We start from the raw sequence: 16,225 nt of genomic DNA, 5'->3' as shown, positions 1-16,225 counted from the left end.
CCTTTAATAGGTCAAACAAATGTTCTGGGTAGATTTTTAGTGTACTATCAATTTGGTCAAGAGGGCCTGTGTTTGCCATTTTTTTGTAGGGACAGACATGTAGCGTGTCATTGGTGGTAGTTTACAGTATTTTTGTGATAAGCATTGCAGAGATGTAATATTGTAGGTATTTCCATGCTAATGTGAAGTTATTATATCTTGACATTGCGGATCTGTAGATGTGCTGTACTTACAAAAATATATTCATAAACCAAAGTGGCAAGACTTAAAACATTCTGCTGAATTTGTGTAATGGCATGCAGTAATCCTCATGCCACGATGCAGTCATGGTGCATATCAAACTGCAGGCCTGTTTGGATTCCTTGGGCGAGCAGTGCAGAGAAAGACACTGAAATCCAGTATAGCCAGAAGACAAAACAGTTTTAAAAGTTTCAGTGACTCAAATGAGATATTAAGCCTTTTCCTGCCAAGTCCATATTTCACCATCAGGTAAAATGGTTAAAATTAATGAAACACAACATATTCCATATGGTGTATTTTAACATAATACTGTACATTTGAAGGCTGTCGAAAACATAAAGACTGTAAACTTGATTTTTTTTTACTAAAGATGCTATAACATACCAAGCCAAGCGGATGAAAATACGTCATGTTTTGGCTCAATACCGCTTTTTTACTGACTTGGCTGATGGGAAAGTAATAGTCTAAATACTGTGTGGCAGGAAAAGGGTTAAGCAACAGACTTTTGCTCTGGACTGGAAACAAATTGGTCAATGTCATGGTGTGAATCAGATCAGATCTGAATGCCTAATTATGCTCTTAGCAATTTGAATTGCTCCTCTCTTGTGTCAATTAATACTTTCTTGTGATACTGAAAAAAAAACAGTTCTCACTCTGACTGTGTCAGTGTTTCCAGTTAACATACCTGAGGGTAAATCTAGTCTACTTTTTTCTCAAGAACAATGGATGTCACAAGTTTGCCACTGTTTGCTTTCAACAACAAAGTTGGATGTTATGTGTACCATATTCAACCATTGCAGGGCAGACATACGTTGTCAACATTGGCTGCATGGATTTTGGCAGAGGCAGAATATGATTGCCGGTGATGAGCAGTCCGGACAAATTCTTTCTACTAAAAGAACCCTCATGTACTTATACCAATTATGGGGACATTGTGTCAGTTTTATCTCTTTGTTTCTTTTTGAAGTCCAGGACAGATGTAGGAAAACACCGATAGAGAACTATTTTATTGTTAATTCAATACTGCCATCAAAGGTCAAAGTTCAAAAACATGCTAATTTTAATATCTTCTGTCACCCCAGTTTCTGTAATCTGAAGAGAGACACTATGCTTAGAAATGTTATGAAGAAATAGTCTCTTCCTTCCACTGATTTAACAGGTATGATAGCCATGTGTTTTTACAGCAGCCTTTGACCCCTGAAATGACCTCTGACCTGTAAAGTACCCGAGAAGAAAATGGGGCAGTGAAATAGTATTAATGTAGAATTTTTATGTGCACAGCTTGTGAGGTGAAAGTACTCTCATCTAAAATACATTTCAATAGTGGTGATATTGTGTCTATCATACCAATGTGTACATCAATGTCAATCTGTAGTTTTTGCTTTGAAGTAGGTCAGTGGAAACCCTTCAGGTTTTCCTGTGCTTGTGAAAGACATAACAAGAGACTGTTTGTCGTCACTGCTAGCCTTCAAAAACACTAGCCTTCAGCTCAAACCCTTCAGTGCTGGTCTTTCCGACTTTGCTAACCAAGGGTGTTTACTGGGGCAAGGACCGTCCCTCAAACAACGGAGACCTAACCAAGCTGTGGTGACCAGACGATGTGGTCTTTGAAATTCTAGGAGGCTGAGTTACCCCGAATCTCTTCTGTGCTACTGCACAGAATCAAGTAATTCTGTTTCAGTTTTGACAGGAAACTTTACACATGTTTGCAGTTGGCTCGGAAATGCTGCGGCCCAAAATTGTTTTACTCACAACCTTTCTGAAAAAAAAAGCCTAACAATGAGGGCATTTCAAAATGATGTGCACGACAGCTGCTTCACAATTGTTTCATGTTTGATTCACTGCATCTATTTACTGACTTTTTAGGATGCATTGCAGTTTTACATATCTAGTCATTTTGGCAGTGACAAGCTCATGTGCACACAGGAGTGAGACAGTTTCAAAATAAGTGTTTCCATTGTGTTTGTCAATATTTGATTATTAAGGGTAGAAATACGCCTTTGGAACAGATATTTGGACAGTCAAATTTTTACAATTCTTTTCTGGTCATTGCTTGTGGAAACTCATTTTAAAGCTATTGGAGTAAGAAAAATTTTCACTATTTTAGTTTTTTGAAAATAAAAAATATTGTTTTTTCCTGCGAGTTAACACAGGAATGGCGGCCAGTTTGAATTTTGAATAGTGATACAGTAAATGATGAGTAACTTGTTTCCCTAGTACCAAATTTTGCATGTTGATCCTTGATTTTTATTCATAATTTGTTAAGAGAATGGTTGTAAGTTGCTTTGAGGAAAGTATGTTCAAAAGTTTAAGTCTTTCACTTTCAAGGAGCTTTCTACCTTAAGGAAATTTCAATTGCTTTGACAGAAAGTTGTTTGTTAGCTGGAGTATACATGTAGATGAAAAACATTATAAAATTGGTCTGATATCTGATTTGATAATCAGTCTATTGAACATTCTCACAATAGAAAGGTGAAAAGATGTTTTCATTATTATTTTATCATCTCACTATGTTGTAAGCACTTTTATGAATTTAATTGCGCATCATTTTGACCTGACTGTGACCTGCCATGAACCAATGGCCCGGTGGGAATCTCCGGCCTGAAATCCCATGTTTAGCTTGTATCAAAACTATTCAGAGTCAACAATGTATATGGGAGATATCCTCTTTAATGAAGTCAAGCCCAACGATTCGCATATTTGTGTGATGCATGTTGAGACAGTCACTTGTGTACATTGAGAGTAGGTTCCGTCAAGAGCCGTGAGCTGTTTCACAGTCTACCCATAAGTGTAAGTGTATGGCGATGCCAAACTTGGAAATGAAGACCCAATTTGAAATTTTCGCAATCTCAAAATCAATAGAAGTTTGGAACAATATTGTATTCAGACAGCCACTTCAGATGCATCATCACTAGGGAATCTTGAACAACTTGTTCCTGGGACAGTCCGCCATTCAACACCATGGATATGTTGTTCTCTGTACCACACTACTGTTAAGGTAGTTTGTGCCTCCAAAATGGAAGTCTTTCCTCTCAAGCAACCTTTAACAGGACAAAGTCGGCCATTTTTCATAAATTTTGTTTGATGCGAGATACTACTTATATTGTTTGACGTGGTCATGACCATTTATTCATTTATTCATTTTCACAATGGTTTCATTTATGGTGTCTAAAACCGGGGTCGAATATATCCATGGTCACCCATTCATTCAGTATCTTTCGACACAACAAACAATATAAGTAGTATCTCGCATCAAACAAAATTTATGAAAAATGGCCGACTTTGTCCCTTTAAACAATGCTCTTCCAAAATCAAGAATAAAAAATGGGGGTCACCATACAAAAACTAGCAAAACAAATTGTCCAATTTTTTACCGATGTTTCAAATTAAAAAATAGCCGCCACCTGTATGTTGGACTCTGTAGGGCAAATTACAAATTTTTGACTTTCACCAATATACGGTAAGCTGATAAAAACTGTACTCAGTGAACATCAAAATGATTCCCACAAGTTATATAACAGAAGAATCTTGTAAAAGTTTTGTCATTTGAATATCTGTTCATGAGATTGAAACCATACTCCAGAAAATTGGAGCCCATGTGAGAAGTGGAAGAGAGTATATATTTCAAAGTGGAATCAGTTGTGTTATCTGTTTTCTAAGTTAGAACACAATAGTGATGTACCAAAGTTTCAGCCATGAAAAGGTTAGGTGACAGTTTTAGAGAAATGCTCGTTCCATGGTTTTGAATGGCAGATGCAGAGTTAGGCAAGTTTGACATATTCATCATAGGAAGAGTTCAGCTGATTTTACTTTCACCTGTAGGAGTTAGGCAAGTGAGCAGCATGGCTATTACGTGATTCTGAACAGAACAGACCAGTAGCACTTGCCTTGATGTTTCTCTCTGAATCCCATCCTCATGGAGGTGATAGATTTTTCAAACAAAAATATTTGGGTGATACATGTAGAAGCAATCTGACACCTACTGTAGACTTCTTCTCCCAGTGGTCTCTGTCATATGAAGTGCAGATCACTTGTAATGGTAACGTTATGTATATTTTAATGTCAAGCCAAGGAAACATTCAATCAATATCTTTCCAGTGACTTTCACTGAACAGATATATCTCTGACACCAACGACACAGCTATGTATCTTCCAGATCTTCTATTCTTCTTCCAGTTCAAACAGTGAATCACAAAATATTTTTGAAACAGTTGATCACAAAATATTTTTCTCACATTGCCATCATTTGTTTATAGCAGGGATGTTACTAGGACATTACTGTAATTTGCAAAATGATATTTAATTTGATGTAGTATTTCTCAGAGTAATATGAACACCATGTGGATGATGATGATAGAGATTGCTTTTTAGCAGTTATTGCCATTTCAATGGTAGTCAGCCTGAATGTGTGTTCATGTATGTTTGAAAACAATGTGATAAATTGATCATGGCTAAAGCGTATGTGTGTGTATGTGTGTGCGTGGGCGTACTGTCGTTGATGTGATCACTCTCAAGGTTGAGAAGTCGTACGTCAGAGGTATCAGGATTTATTTGTTGATGAAATTGCCGCCAAGGTGTACGTGTAATTCCATTTCTTCTTTAATCTGTGTGTGTCTGATGGAAGGTAATTTACTAGAGTTCCTGAAGCAACATGCCGGGTGAATAAAAAAAAAATTGTTTGTAGTGAAAGCTTGGTAATATGAACAGTGGCAGATGTGGAAGTGAAGTCATATGCTCAGTTTTATTATGATTGTGCACAAATGTAATGTTCATATTTCAAAGGGTCAAGTCAGCGATTCTTGTAAAATAATGATGACTTTTACAGATGGTGATGAATGTCAACATTGGCAGGTTCAGAATTTCTTGTAAAACACATTATTCTGACTTTTCAGCGCCAGTGTGGGTGTGTAGACAGTCAGGTAATTGAAATATTATGTAATGTTGGTTGCTATGGCTTCCAGTAAGTAGAAGCTTCTTTTCTTTAAAAATATTGTATTCTGTCCATCAACTTGTGAATAGACATTCAGAAGTGAACAGGCGCAGACACACACGTGCGGGCACACATGCAGATAGACATACACACAACTGCTTGCTTTGTCTTTGTGGTCAGTCTGCGAAAGGGAAATCAACATATCAGACAGCTTGCTCTAGCTATGCGATCTTTCAATAAAGTCAGAAGAGCGTTTTAACATCTGCTTCTGTGGTGAGATTTGAAAGACAGGGCCTCGCACGCAGTGAAATACCGTGTTGAGGTGTAGACTGGATTGATAGCAGCATCTGCACTGACATCTATGCTGTAGACTCAATTCTGCAAGAAAGATTTTTGTACATTCAGTTATAGGGTGGGATGCTGTGTACATCCTATACTAATGTAAAGTATACGAACTATGCATGTGTGGTTCTTTGATTTCATAATGCGACAAATTATTGCATTGCATTGCACTTTGTGTGGCCATCCATCTGTTTGCCTGTCTATCTGTCCATTTGTCTTTGTTTGAGAACAGATGTACTGTATTCCATCCTTCCTCTCAGTTGTATCCATGATAAGTAGGAGACATTACAGATATGTCTCTCCAAGTCCACTCCTCCAGCAGTTGATCAGTTTTAACTTCAAACTTGAACGAAATAAATATTCAGTTTTTAATGCCTATTATTTCTCATATTGCATTGAATGCATTTTGCATGATGAAAATTTTATTTTTGTAATTCAGATGGTAACAGGTTTCCTGGTCATTGAATGTGCTTACAGTGTGGCAGCTTTATGTTGAGAATTCTGGAACTAGTTAGCTCTGGTTACTCTAAGGGTGTACTCTTTTCACATGTAGAAATTTGAATTGGTATACATTCATGTAAAATCTTCAAATCTTTCTGTTCTCTACTGTTGTTTGCTTGTTAAACTCAATTTATCTTCACTATTGAAGTTTCACCAATGAGGGAATGCTAGCTAGCGGTTATGAAAATAGCATCCAGGCAGCTGCCGGGCAAACGTGACAGCTTGTTAACAACTTTTAAATTTTTTTATCATGATCATGATCCTTACTGACCATCTCATTAACCTGTACATGTACACCCCTGATTGCCTGTAAATAGGTCCACATTCACCATCGATAACAATACGTGTGGACCAAACCATGATGGTGAGAGGGTTAAAGCCTCATTCGCTGAAGCTTTCGAAATCTTTTCAAGTAATTTTGGTTTGTTTGTTCGAAAAACAACTTCTTCCACTACATCCAAAATAATGAAACATCCAGAGTTAACTTGCTAGCATAACTTGCATGTGTGTAATGTCATTGTTACCGTGCAATTTTAGTCCAAACTAGAATTTATGTGTCAATGATAATATTGCATGCTGTATGTAAAGTTTTTGTCAGCCAAGGCTAATATCATAGTTCATATTTCAGAAAAAATGCTAGTGATCAGAAATTTGAATGGACTTGTTCTGTGGATGAAAAAAATATGAGTCAAAGTTGTCATCCGGCCCATGAATGTATCCATTTTGTCCCAATTTTACAATTCACGAGAGTAACCTTGATGCTGTGTATTTAATTTGAATGTCATCTAAGGAATCCCAATGTCAAATGTCATTAACTTTTGTCATTCCCTTCCTGTCATTATTAGCTATTATTTCCATCGTGCTTATGTTTTTCTGATTGTTTAATTGTGGATATTTTGGGTTTTCCTTCACCAAGGCATGCAATCTTTTTGCAGCTGTTGGGAATAAAGCCGATATCGGCATCAGGATAATTTTGATTGTGCAAGTCGGCAATAAAACTGTTTTTTCAGTCAGTGTTGTCAGGCTGACAGAAGTCAAACAGCTGTCGCATGTGGGAGGGCTTCCGTGGCATCATGGGAAATGAAGCATACATCAGTGGAGGACATGAACAGATTTCAGGCATAAGGTTACACTTGTGTATGTATTATACCTGTAAAGACAATCAATCCTGAGTACATTAATTAGGCTTTGCTATTTCTGTTGCTTTTAACTATAAGGCTGGACAAGTGTATTGGGGGACAGGTGTAAAAATGTTTTATTAAATTGATAATTTCCATACTTTTTCGACAAGTTCTGCTTTGAAAGATCAAAGGCAGACCATTCTGCCCAATTCTGCCTGCCTTTGCATCACAAGGATAAGTATTAAAGGGCATTTTAACTGTCTAGCATGTACTATAATCTTGGATTAGCCAGCAGAGTCCTCGAAAAATATCAGAGCCGTTCTTTTTAGATTGGCTGTCAGAGTATGTCAAATTAAGGAAATTGACAGCACCAGCTAGGAATTAACACTTGTAGCCAAGATGTCTGTATCTGAAGATTGTGGTAATACTTGTGATAGGTTTCACTTGCTGTGGTGAATGCGTAATGAGAGTATCCTCAGCAGTGCAGTAAAGTATGAGCCCTGCTGCTCATCTGCTGTAACCTTTGACCCCATCAGTCACATTATATGCAAACGGTAGGAGCCCCAGTGTTGTAATGTACCATGGAATGTGTCAACCAGCACTTTTAGCATCTGTCATTACACAGTAAAGTCAGGCTTTTCATTCTAAGTGTGTGCTTATGCTGTTGAGTACACATTAGGGGGGGGGGCACCTGGATAGTATACCAAATGGACAGTGCCCCCATGATTGTTACAATTCTGTCATTTGCGACACACAAAACTGAAACCAAAGCGCTGATTTTTTTTGAAAGCAAACACAACCATTATGTTGCCCGAGGGTCATCTAGCTTATGACAAACTTGCAAACGGTTATAGAAGGCCATTCGAAGGTAATCTGCCAGTCTGATTTGTCCAGTTGTTTACCAGGTCATGTCACTGTCTCTGAACAGAACACAACCATTGCTGTCCCAGCCAATCCCACTTACTATTGCACAGCGCCCTCAGTGTTCTTTTTACAAATTTTTCTGACCGCTATGTTTTAGCATGCAAAACTATGCAGAAGGGTTTATGTAACATATTGAATGATTTGAACTTTCACTCTCTATCAGGCCTACGGCATTTCTGGATATACTACTACTGTAAGTTTAAACCCTTCAACATTAGCAGTTACACTATACACTTTTCAAAAATATCCTTCCATATTCAGATTCCTGATTAATGTGGAATGGATGGTAAAGCAAAATGATTGTATTGAGTGCCTCAAAATAATATTCTCTTTCAAAATCACGAGTAAAAATATTGGATCACTGTGCAAGTTTTTAGTTCCTTCTTTACTGATATTTGAAACCCAAAGTGACTGCCATCTCTGTGCAACTCAGGGTTCTCAAAAACTTTTGAAGTAGGCGGAAAATTCAGAAAAGTAGGCGGTTAGCTTCTGTGTGCAACCAGGTTCCCTGGGCGGGCGGGGTGGGGGGGGGGGGAGACAGTTCTGAGCGATTTCATGCATTCTTATACAGTGTATAAAAGGCTATTCCAACGTACACACAGTAGGGAGGGTTTCAGGGAGGGGGTCCCCTCCCTGTGTGCAAGAAATTTTTAAAATTTGAAGACATTTTGGAGTAATTTCATGCATTATTGATTGTATGAAAGACCATTTCAGCATGAGAGTGTTAAGGATATATTTTAAATTTGAAGACATTTCTGAGCAATTTCATGCATTCTTATACAGTGTATAAAAGGTTATTTCAACACACACAAAGGGGGAGGGTTTCAGGGACGGGGTGGGCAAGAACTTTTTAAATTTTGAAGACATTTTGGAGTAATTTTATGCATTCTTGTACAGTATTAAAGACCATTTCAGTATACAGAATAATCATTATCATTGCCAATTACAACATGTTTTCAAGGGATAAAGTTTAAAAGAAAGTCAGAAAAATTATTTGATATCACTCAGGCCTGTCAACTGCATTCAGTTGACAAGGATAACGCAAAATTTCACCAGACTGTTGTGTAGAATTATGTTTAGCTCATGACTTGAACAAACATTTTGAAATAAATCATAGAACGTGGGGCCTAGGGTTTTCACAATCAGATAATGATCCGCTAGAATCCTGACCAGCCTGGCCGTACAAAGTGTTTTACTGATTTAAATAAACGTGATTGACGATACAGTAAAATCAAAGAGTTTATTCAATTCAATGAATTATAGGAACACAATTTTCAGTGATTTAATTCACTGTACTAATTTCACAATAAAACGAATCCGCGAGCTGATTATTGATTTTTTGCTGATGTTGAATATAATTGAAAAAGAGAGCTAAATTTCAGTGTTCATGTTTGATAAAACCTCAAACTAACGACACTGAACGCCAGCCTGTACTACCCGTGTGTGTACAAAGTACCGGTAGTCATTGTAACACAGTGACAGTACACACAACGCGATATCGGTCGACCTGAAATTTGACACTGTGATCGACGTAGCGTTTCAATAGTACGAAAAGTGAGACCAAGTAATTTTTGTTTGTTTAGATTTGATCTAAACCTCCCAAAACCAACAGACAAAGTCAGAAAATCAAAGTTTTCAAGCGTCCGACTTTCTCTTCCGGGATGCACACAACCACGGCCCCTCCACAAAACGCGATGTCGATCGACTGAGTTGAATATTGACATCGTGATCGACCATGGATATAGATTGACATGGCGTTTCGAAAGTATGAAAAATGAGACTCAGTAACTTGTGGTCGCTTTAGATTTGATCAAAAACCTACCAAACCCATCAGACTAGGCCCTACTCTTACGCAGAAAACCAAAGCTCTCAAGCGTCGATTTTCTCTCCGCGTTTGAGCGAAACAAAATCGGCTTCATTCGGAAATGGTCGGCTATTTGCGGGCATAACGTAATTGTATGTTAGTCCAATTTTCGGCTATACCCGATGTGAACGTCGGAATATTCGGGCTGTGATCGGGCGAGCGAGGTTGACCTCGAGAGCACGGTTGACCTCGAGAGCGATTCCCAGTGTATAGTACACCACGTTCGCTGATCGCGGTACTACAGTGATAGCAACAAGTTCACCGCGTAAATTGCTAGACTACATATAGCCACATCGGCACTTCTGAAATATTATCTGCGGCTTGCAAGACACCATGTACCAAAAAAATCTAATTATTGTTATCAAAACCAGAATTTCCGGGCCAGAGAGCGAAACAGTGCTGAAAAGTAGCCGGCCAATATACGAAAGTAGCCGGTCAATTTGGCCGGCATCCGGCTAAAAATGAACACGCTGCAAACTGCTATATTAAAAAAATTAAATTTTCTATTTACAGAAACAATTAGTCAGTGAAAAGTCTGTTTATTCAAAGTGCTTCAATATGAACTCACACAAGCAATAGAGCAGAAAAGATTCTAAAAATTTAAGAGTTCAAATATCTGTCCTAGAGTTGCATTCTACCTTGTAATAATGGCAACTTAATCAATTATTTGGCCACGCTTGAACTGAATTTGACCTATCATCTTTGACTGTCACCGTGGGGGGGGGGAGAAAAAACATTAACTATTCTAGTTATGGCCTTGATGATCAGAGAAAGCAAGTTGTATCAAAACTCTATGAATATGCATGCACATGATAACTTGTGTTATGAAAGCTGTATTGAAATCTGATAGTGTAAGAGGAAGGGGTAGCCTACAATTACATGCAACAATGATGTTGTCGAAAATGTTTTGATGGTTGTGTAATCTATGCATACCATTGGAAAATAACCAATATTGTGATGAAGGCGGGCATCTGAGGCAAACTTCATTTAGAATTCAGATTTAGATCACCTCAGTTATCAGAAGAAAAAGGCAGTTATCAGAAGAAAAAGATGCATTTGTCACTTTGGACACTTATGTCTTTGCTCCTCTATAGGATTGCAACAATCCATTGATCATATTTCTGTTGCGATTTTTTTTTGGTTGATGTTGTGATTTTGTGTTATTGAAACACACATTTATTACTTGGAGCACGATGAGTACTTATATCATGAGAACGCGTCTCATTTCTTATGGTGAAAAAAATCAAACTTTAGCAACATTTATTGCATATCCATATCAATATCTAAAAGAATTTATTGGGGGAGAGTTTTGTAAGTTACTAGTGGCTAGAGTGTTTGTTGTGACATATCACAGCCTTTGCATTGAGAAAAGGCCAGATTAGTTTCACTCAACGAGAGAATACACAGGTGTGGTGAAATTGTGGAAAGGAAGTCTGCCTTAATTTACTGCACTTAAGTAGGAGTGTTCAATGTCATGCTGTAATGTTAAATCGCTGAAGTATCTGAACATTTTTACATGGGTGTTCTTGTAAGCAAATGCACAGCATATGCAAGAAACATGTTATATGAGTAATATGGTAACAATGACTTTCATGCAAAGTAGCCAATAGAGGGCGCTGTGTAAAAGCAGAGCCAGAATCTCAACAGTGTAGGTTTTATGTTCCCGAAAAGAGAAAATATTCAGGTCATTCACTAGTATTCATGTAAAGTACCCTTTCACTGCAAAAGTGCTTTTGATATTTGATTCATGTGAAGCAGTCTTCAAAGCTGAGCTAATGCAGAAATGGACTTGTGTTATTCACTTATCTTGGGTCTTGTCAGCCCCAGTTCTCATTCTAATTGCAAAGTGGTGGATGAGAATTGGAAGAAAGTTGTGTGCATAGTTCTTGGGAAGTAATGTTTTGGAACAGAAGCTATTCTGGCAGCTCCTGTTCACGGTGAGGGACATGACCAAATCATTAACCTGATGATAGACAAACGGGCCAAGACCTGTTACTGTAGAAAAGCTAACATTGACTGAAGATGCACAATGATAAAATGGAGCCATGCTCACAACAGCTGTGAAAATGATGTTTGACGGTGTATGTGTTAATTTACTGTGCACCTTGTAATTAAATCAATAATGAGAACAGCAGATTAACCAATCACAGTTATCATTTTATTTCAAAGTCAGGTGAAAAATTTTACCAAGCAGTCTGCCTGTTAAATGTATGCAGGCACGATTAGCTGTGAAGCACAATTTTCAAGGGAATTTTCCTTATATACCTCTAGAGGGCGCACCAGACCGCTGATCCCTGCAACATCTCAATGCCAGAGTCTGAGCAGAATTGACCCTAAACCAGTCTAGTATTTTCTGCTTTTGACCAGTAGGCTACAAAGAATTTTGTTAGTGCTTCAATAGAGAAACAGCATTTTACTTTCAATAGGTTTTTGTGACATTGTATTCAAAAATAGCTGAATTGTTCTGGGTTATATCAATAAAAATTAATGAAGTACCTGTTCATACATGTCTGTCATCTATGCATAAAAAAATGCGCGTCTCTTTACGGTTTTTAAAATGAGTCATTTTAGTTCAGTTTTTTCCAAGATTCAAGCAGGAAGGGTTGATCCCATGATGGCGGTGAGTAAAAACAAACCATGTTCAGTCTTGGAAGTCGTGCAATTCAATTCCTACAAAAGTAGTCTCTTAGGTATTTGTTATGGCAGTGATATCAGTGTTGATCTGCTTCTCAAAATAAATTATGCACATGAAAGCAGTTTCTCTGTTTTGAACAAAATGTTGGCTACATTTGCGATGGTTGGCGTGTCAGTCTCTTGTAGCTGTACACATGTAGATATTGTGTACACTTTTCACTATATGCCAGTGTTGCGGCCGGGAATTTTAGATCAGGGGACACTGTGTCCCACTACCATTTATTTTTGGGGACATTTTGTTCATTTTGGGGACAACAAGCAGTTGTCAATCAAATTTTGCATTATTTCGTAACACATTAGTTTCACTGAACAAAATTCAAGCTACCGGGACCGCGTCGCTATGCTTGAATTTCAGGCAATTGAAGCAGTATACCGTATCTGCCACCAATCAGAGTTCAGACAGACTACAGTCAAGCAAATTATGATATCAAGTGCAGCGTTTTAATTACTTTTAATCATATAGCTAGCTCCGAAAGTGCGTTGTGTAAGCCTCAAAATAATTATGCAAAACAAAGATCATCGTTAGTAACAGATATTACTTGTAGACTACACCCATCACAGTCGACTCAGGAGTGCGCCAGAGGTGACCGGCAGTACGCAAGAGTGCGGGACAACAGGTTCCGTTTGGGGACATTGTCACAAGGGCGCGTCCTGGCGGCAACACTGATATGCTACTTAATTATGAACAGAAAGGATTTGTCACATCAGGTATTCCTTTCACCGTCATACAAGAGTCCTCTTTCCAGTCTTCTGACATCATCAACTTATAGCAACTTTTATCATAAGGCTCAATTATTAAAGATGTGAACACTGCTATCTGGTGTTAATCTGTACACTAATGCATCCTTGCCGATATCGGTGTCAGAGTGGCTATACTGAACTGAACAGGCCATTGTCATAGCTGTAAAAGGTAACTTGATGCATTGTTAAAACTATTGTTATTTAGATATAGACTGCCCATTCTCTCTTATATTGCCATCATTTTTAGCATAACTGTAGACAATGGTTGGATTTTTCTATGAGTTTGGTCAGTAAATGACAATCATTTTCACCTTCATGAATGGGCTTGTGTCCTAATATGTGGTTTCGTGTGTGATCGACTTCACTAGCTATTTGATGGGTGAAAATACACAATTGTCATTGTTTCAAAGGAAGTATTAGGGAAAGAGTAAAATTTGGCTTCAGTAATATGTTAATATATTTTCCATGAAGTGAGGTACAGCAGTGCAACAAAACATTTGTAATGTCGGCGTTTGTCCTAATTTTGTTTGAGAAGAGAATTTTATTGTATGTTCAGGTTAGCGTACTATTATTCTGAACAGAACACCTTGTCCACTACCATCCATCAAAATAGTGTTGCTTTGCAATTCTGTGTGGGTATAAGTGTATAAATGAGATAGATATGCAGTTGTTAGTCTATGTGGGAATTTGAATTTTCCTTATAAAACGATCAAATTTATTCGCCTTCTGGGAAACATTTTTAGTTTGAACTGAGGATTGGGAAATCTCTTCATTATGAAACAGTGCAATCTTTTTTGTCCAACATTTCACAAAATCTTTGAAGTTGTTTTATTTTCAAGCTTTCGTTGTCATAAGTAATACATGTATATTGTAAACAATATATTTGACTGTCTGGTTTTGAAATTTTTCTATTTTCTGTTATAAATTGAATTGTGTTTGATGAGCTACATTTCAAAATTTACATCAAATTGAAATTTAAAGGATATACCATTTCTGTGTTTGTTGTAATTGATGTTACAGACAAATCATAATTGATGTTATTGTCCTCCACATGTGATTTGTTTTAAACTGGTACAACATTGGGTACTGGCCGGATAGAGTAGAGTTTTGGAAGCCTAGAGCTATGTCATATCGACAGTTGTTGCATAAAATATTCCAGCCATGATAATGCACATTGATGCTAATACAAATGAGGTATGTTGAAGTGAGCATTGGAGAAATGTGCTGGTAGTGCTTACACATCAGTGCCCAGTGTGCAGCTAGCATTGTGTACTTGCTGTTACCCAACTGGGAAGTACTGCTTAATTTTCATAGTAATGTCAAATATAAATTTGATGCAAGGCTATTTCATTTTGTCTGCATTTTTTTAATATCCATGTAAAACAAACTTCTTGTACAAATCTGAAATTTCATTGACCTCATCGCTGACTGTCATTTGTACTATGCTGCATCCAAGAAATTACTATAATTTCACTGAGAATTTTATGACCATGTGCCCTGTAAGATTTTGAATTTTTAGGTGTCATCTAACGGCCTTGAACAAAATATTTTTGCCTTGTTTACATCTTTGTATGGGTGTGGGTACTGCAGTTACAACACCTGTTATCATTGCCAATCATGGTGACAGGGAGAAACAGTTGACAAATTGTACAAACGTTCAGATTAGAATGGACTGAACAGTTTTTCTCCAGAAAAAAATGGCTGATTTAGATATGCATTTCTGTGTTCATTTTCCATACTTTGTAGACATTTTGATCCTTGAAAAATAGGTGTGGGTCTATTTGGTGCGTTAAGTATGCCATTTAAAAACCTAGTATATGCAGTGCAAAGATGGCACTGGCACAATGTCTTGCTTTCTTCATGAGAATCATGAAGACAAATATCTCTTCCGTGAGTGTAGATGAGTAGGTTTAGAACCACAGTGTTCAACTGGTTATGATACCATCACCTGTGTCTCTTGCCATAGCATTTGTTGTTAAAGAAATCTGAGTGATGGAGGGCGGCACTCTTTTCATTGTGTCATATGTAGCAAATGGTTGCATTGAACATGGTATAGTTTCTCTCAGCCTAAGTGGTACTTCTTTGAATCGACTCACGCTCTCATGTATAAAACAGATAAAATTATAGAGGTATTCACAACCCAAAATTTATCCTGCATCATTGCATCCAGAAATGTTGTCACAAAATATGTTCAAATGAATTCTATGTGCTGAAACAAAGCATAGCAAGGTGGAAGGAGATGAGGGATCAGGGAGATTGATCTGTTGTGGCTTTGTCATTGAAGTTCATTACCGGGATTTATTGGAGCTGGTGCATAGATTGTTTAGGCAGCAATATGCAGTTGTACCGTCTCCCATTGCCTGTAAGGTATTGCCTCGTGGGACAGATATTCGACTCTGAAACTTTCACAATAATATTTTGGTCTACCACTATGAGGTGGGCTGGCTCACTTTGATGCTCTTGGAGTAAAATAAAGTCGTTATGGCTTGTTTTTACGAAAATTGAAAATTTAATTTTCCCCATAGAGTTGGCACAGGGATGGCGACAATTTTGAATTTCAAGAGTCGGTAAATATTTGGTCATTTGTTTCTCTAGTTCTAAATTTGAGCATTGACACCTTATTTTCATTATTGATTTCGAAAGAGAGTGGTATAAAATTCCTTTCGGATATTTTGAGCAAAAATTGAAGTCTTCCAAATTCAAGGCATGTTACCGGTATTGCCATAGATTGTCCTGTCACTATGCTTGGCTGTAATGCCACTGGCTTCTGTGTTACATCAGGGCTACAAAAGGATCATAATTGAAAAAGAATAATAAAGGGTAGAAGAAAAATTCCATGTGAAAGACAAAAGGTTGGCACACAAAGAT

The 16,225-nt window shown here is 37.6% G+C and overlaps 1 protein-coding gene across 4 annotated transcripts in view; it reads left to right on the top strand.

Moving 5' to 3' along the window:
* LOC139143358 (voltage-dependent L-type calcium channel subunit beta-1-like) overlaps positions 1–16,225 on the top strand; it is a 108,963-nt gene that overhangs the window by 10,741 nt on the left and 81,997 nt on the right. Inside the window, exon 1 of one of the 4 annotated variants that reach the window (XM_070713604.1) lies at positions 12,430–12,542. The exons of 2 other annotated variants lie outside the window; for them this stretch is intronic. In XM_070713604.1, the coding sequence (XP_070569705.1) occupies positions 12,480–12,542 (63 nt within the window). In that variant the 5' untranslated portion in view covers positions 12,430–12,479. Of the gene's footprint in view, positions 1–12,429; positions 12,543–16,225 lie in introns of those variants that run through there. One more of the 4 variants, XM_070713613.1, reaches the window with a different exon arrangement.

This window comes from Ptychodera flava, chromosome 11 (assembly GCF_041260155.1).
Source record: "Ptychodera flava strain L36383 chromosome 11, AS_Pfla_20210202, whole genome shotgun sequence".
NCBI lineage: Eukaryota > Metazoa > Hemichordata > Enteropneusta > Ptychoderidae > Ptychodera > Ptychodera flava.
The sequence above is the reverse complement of the archived record's forward strand: the minus strand, read 5'-3'. Positions and strand labels throughout refer to the sequence as shown.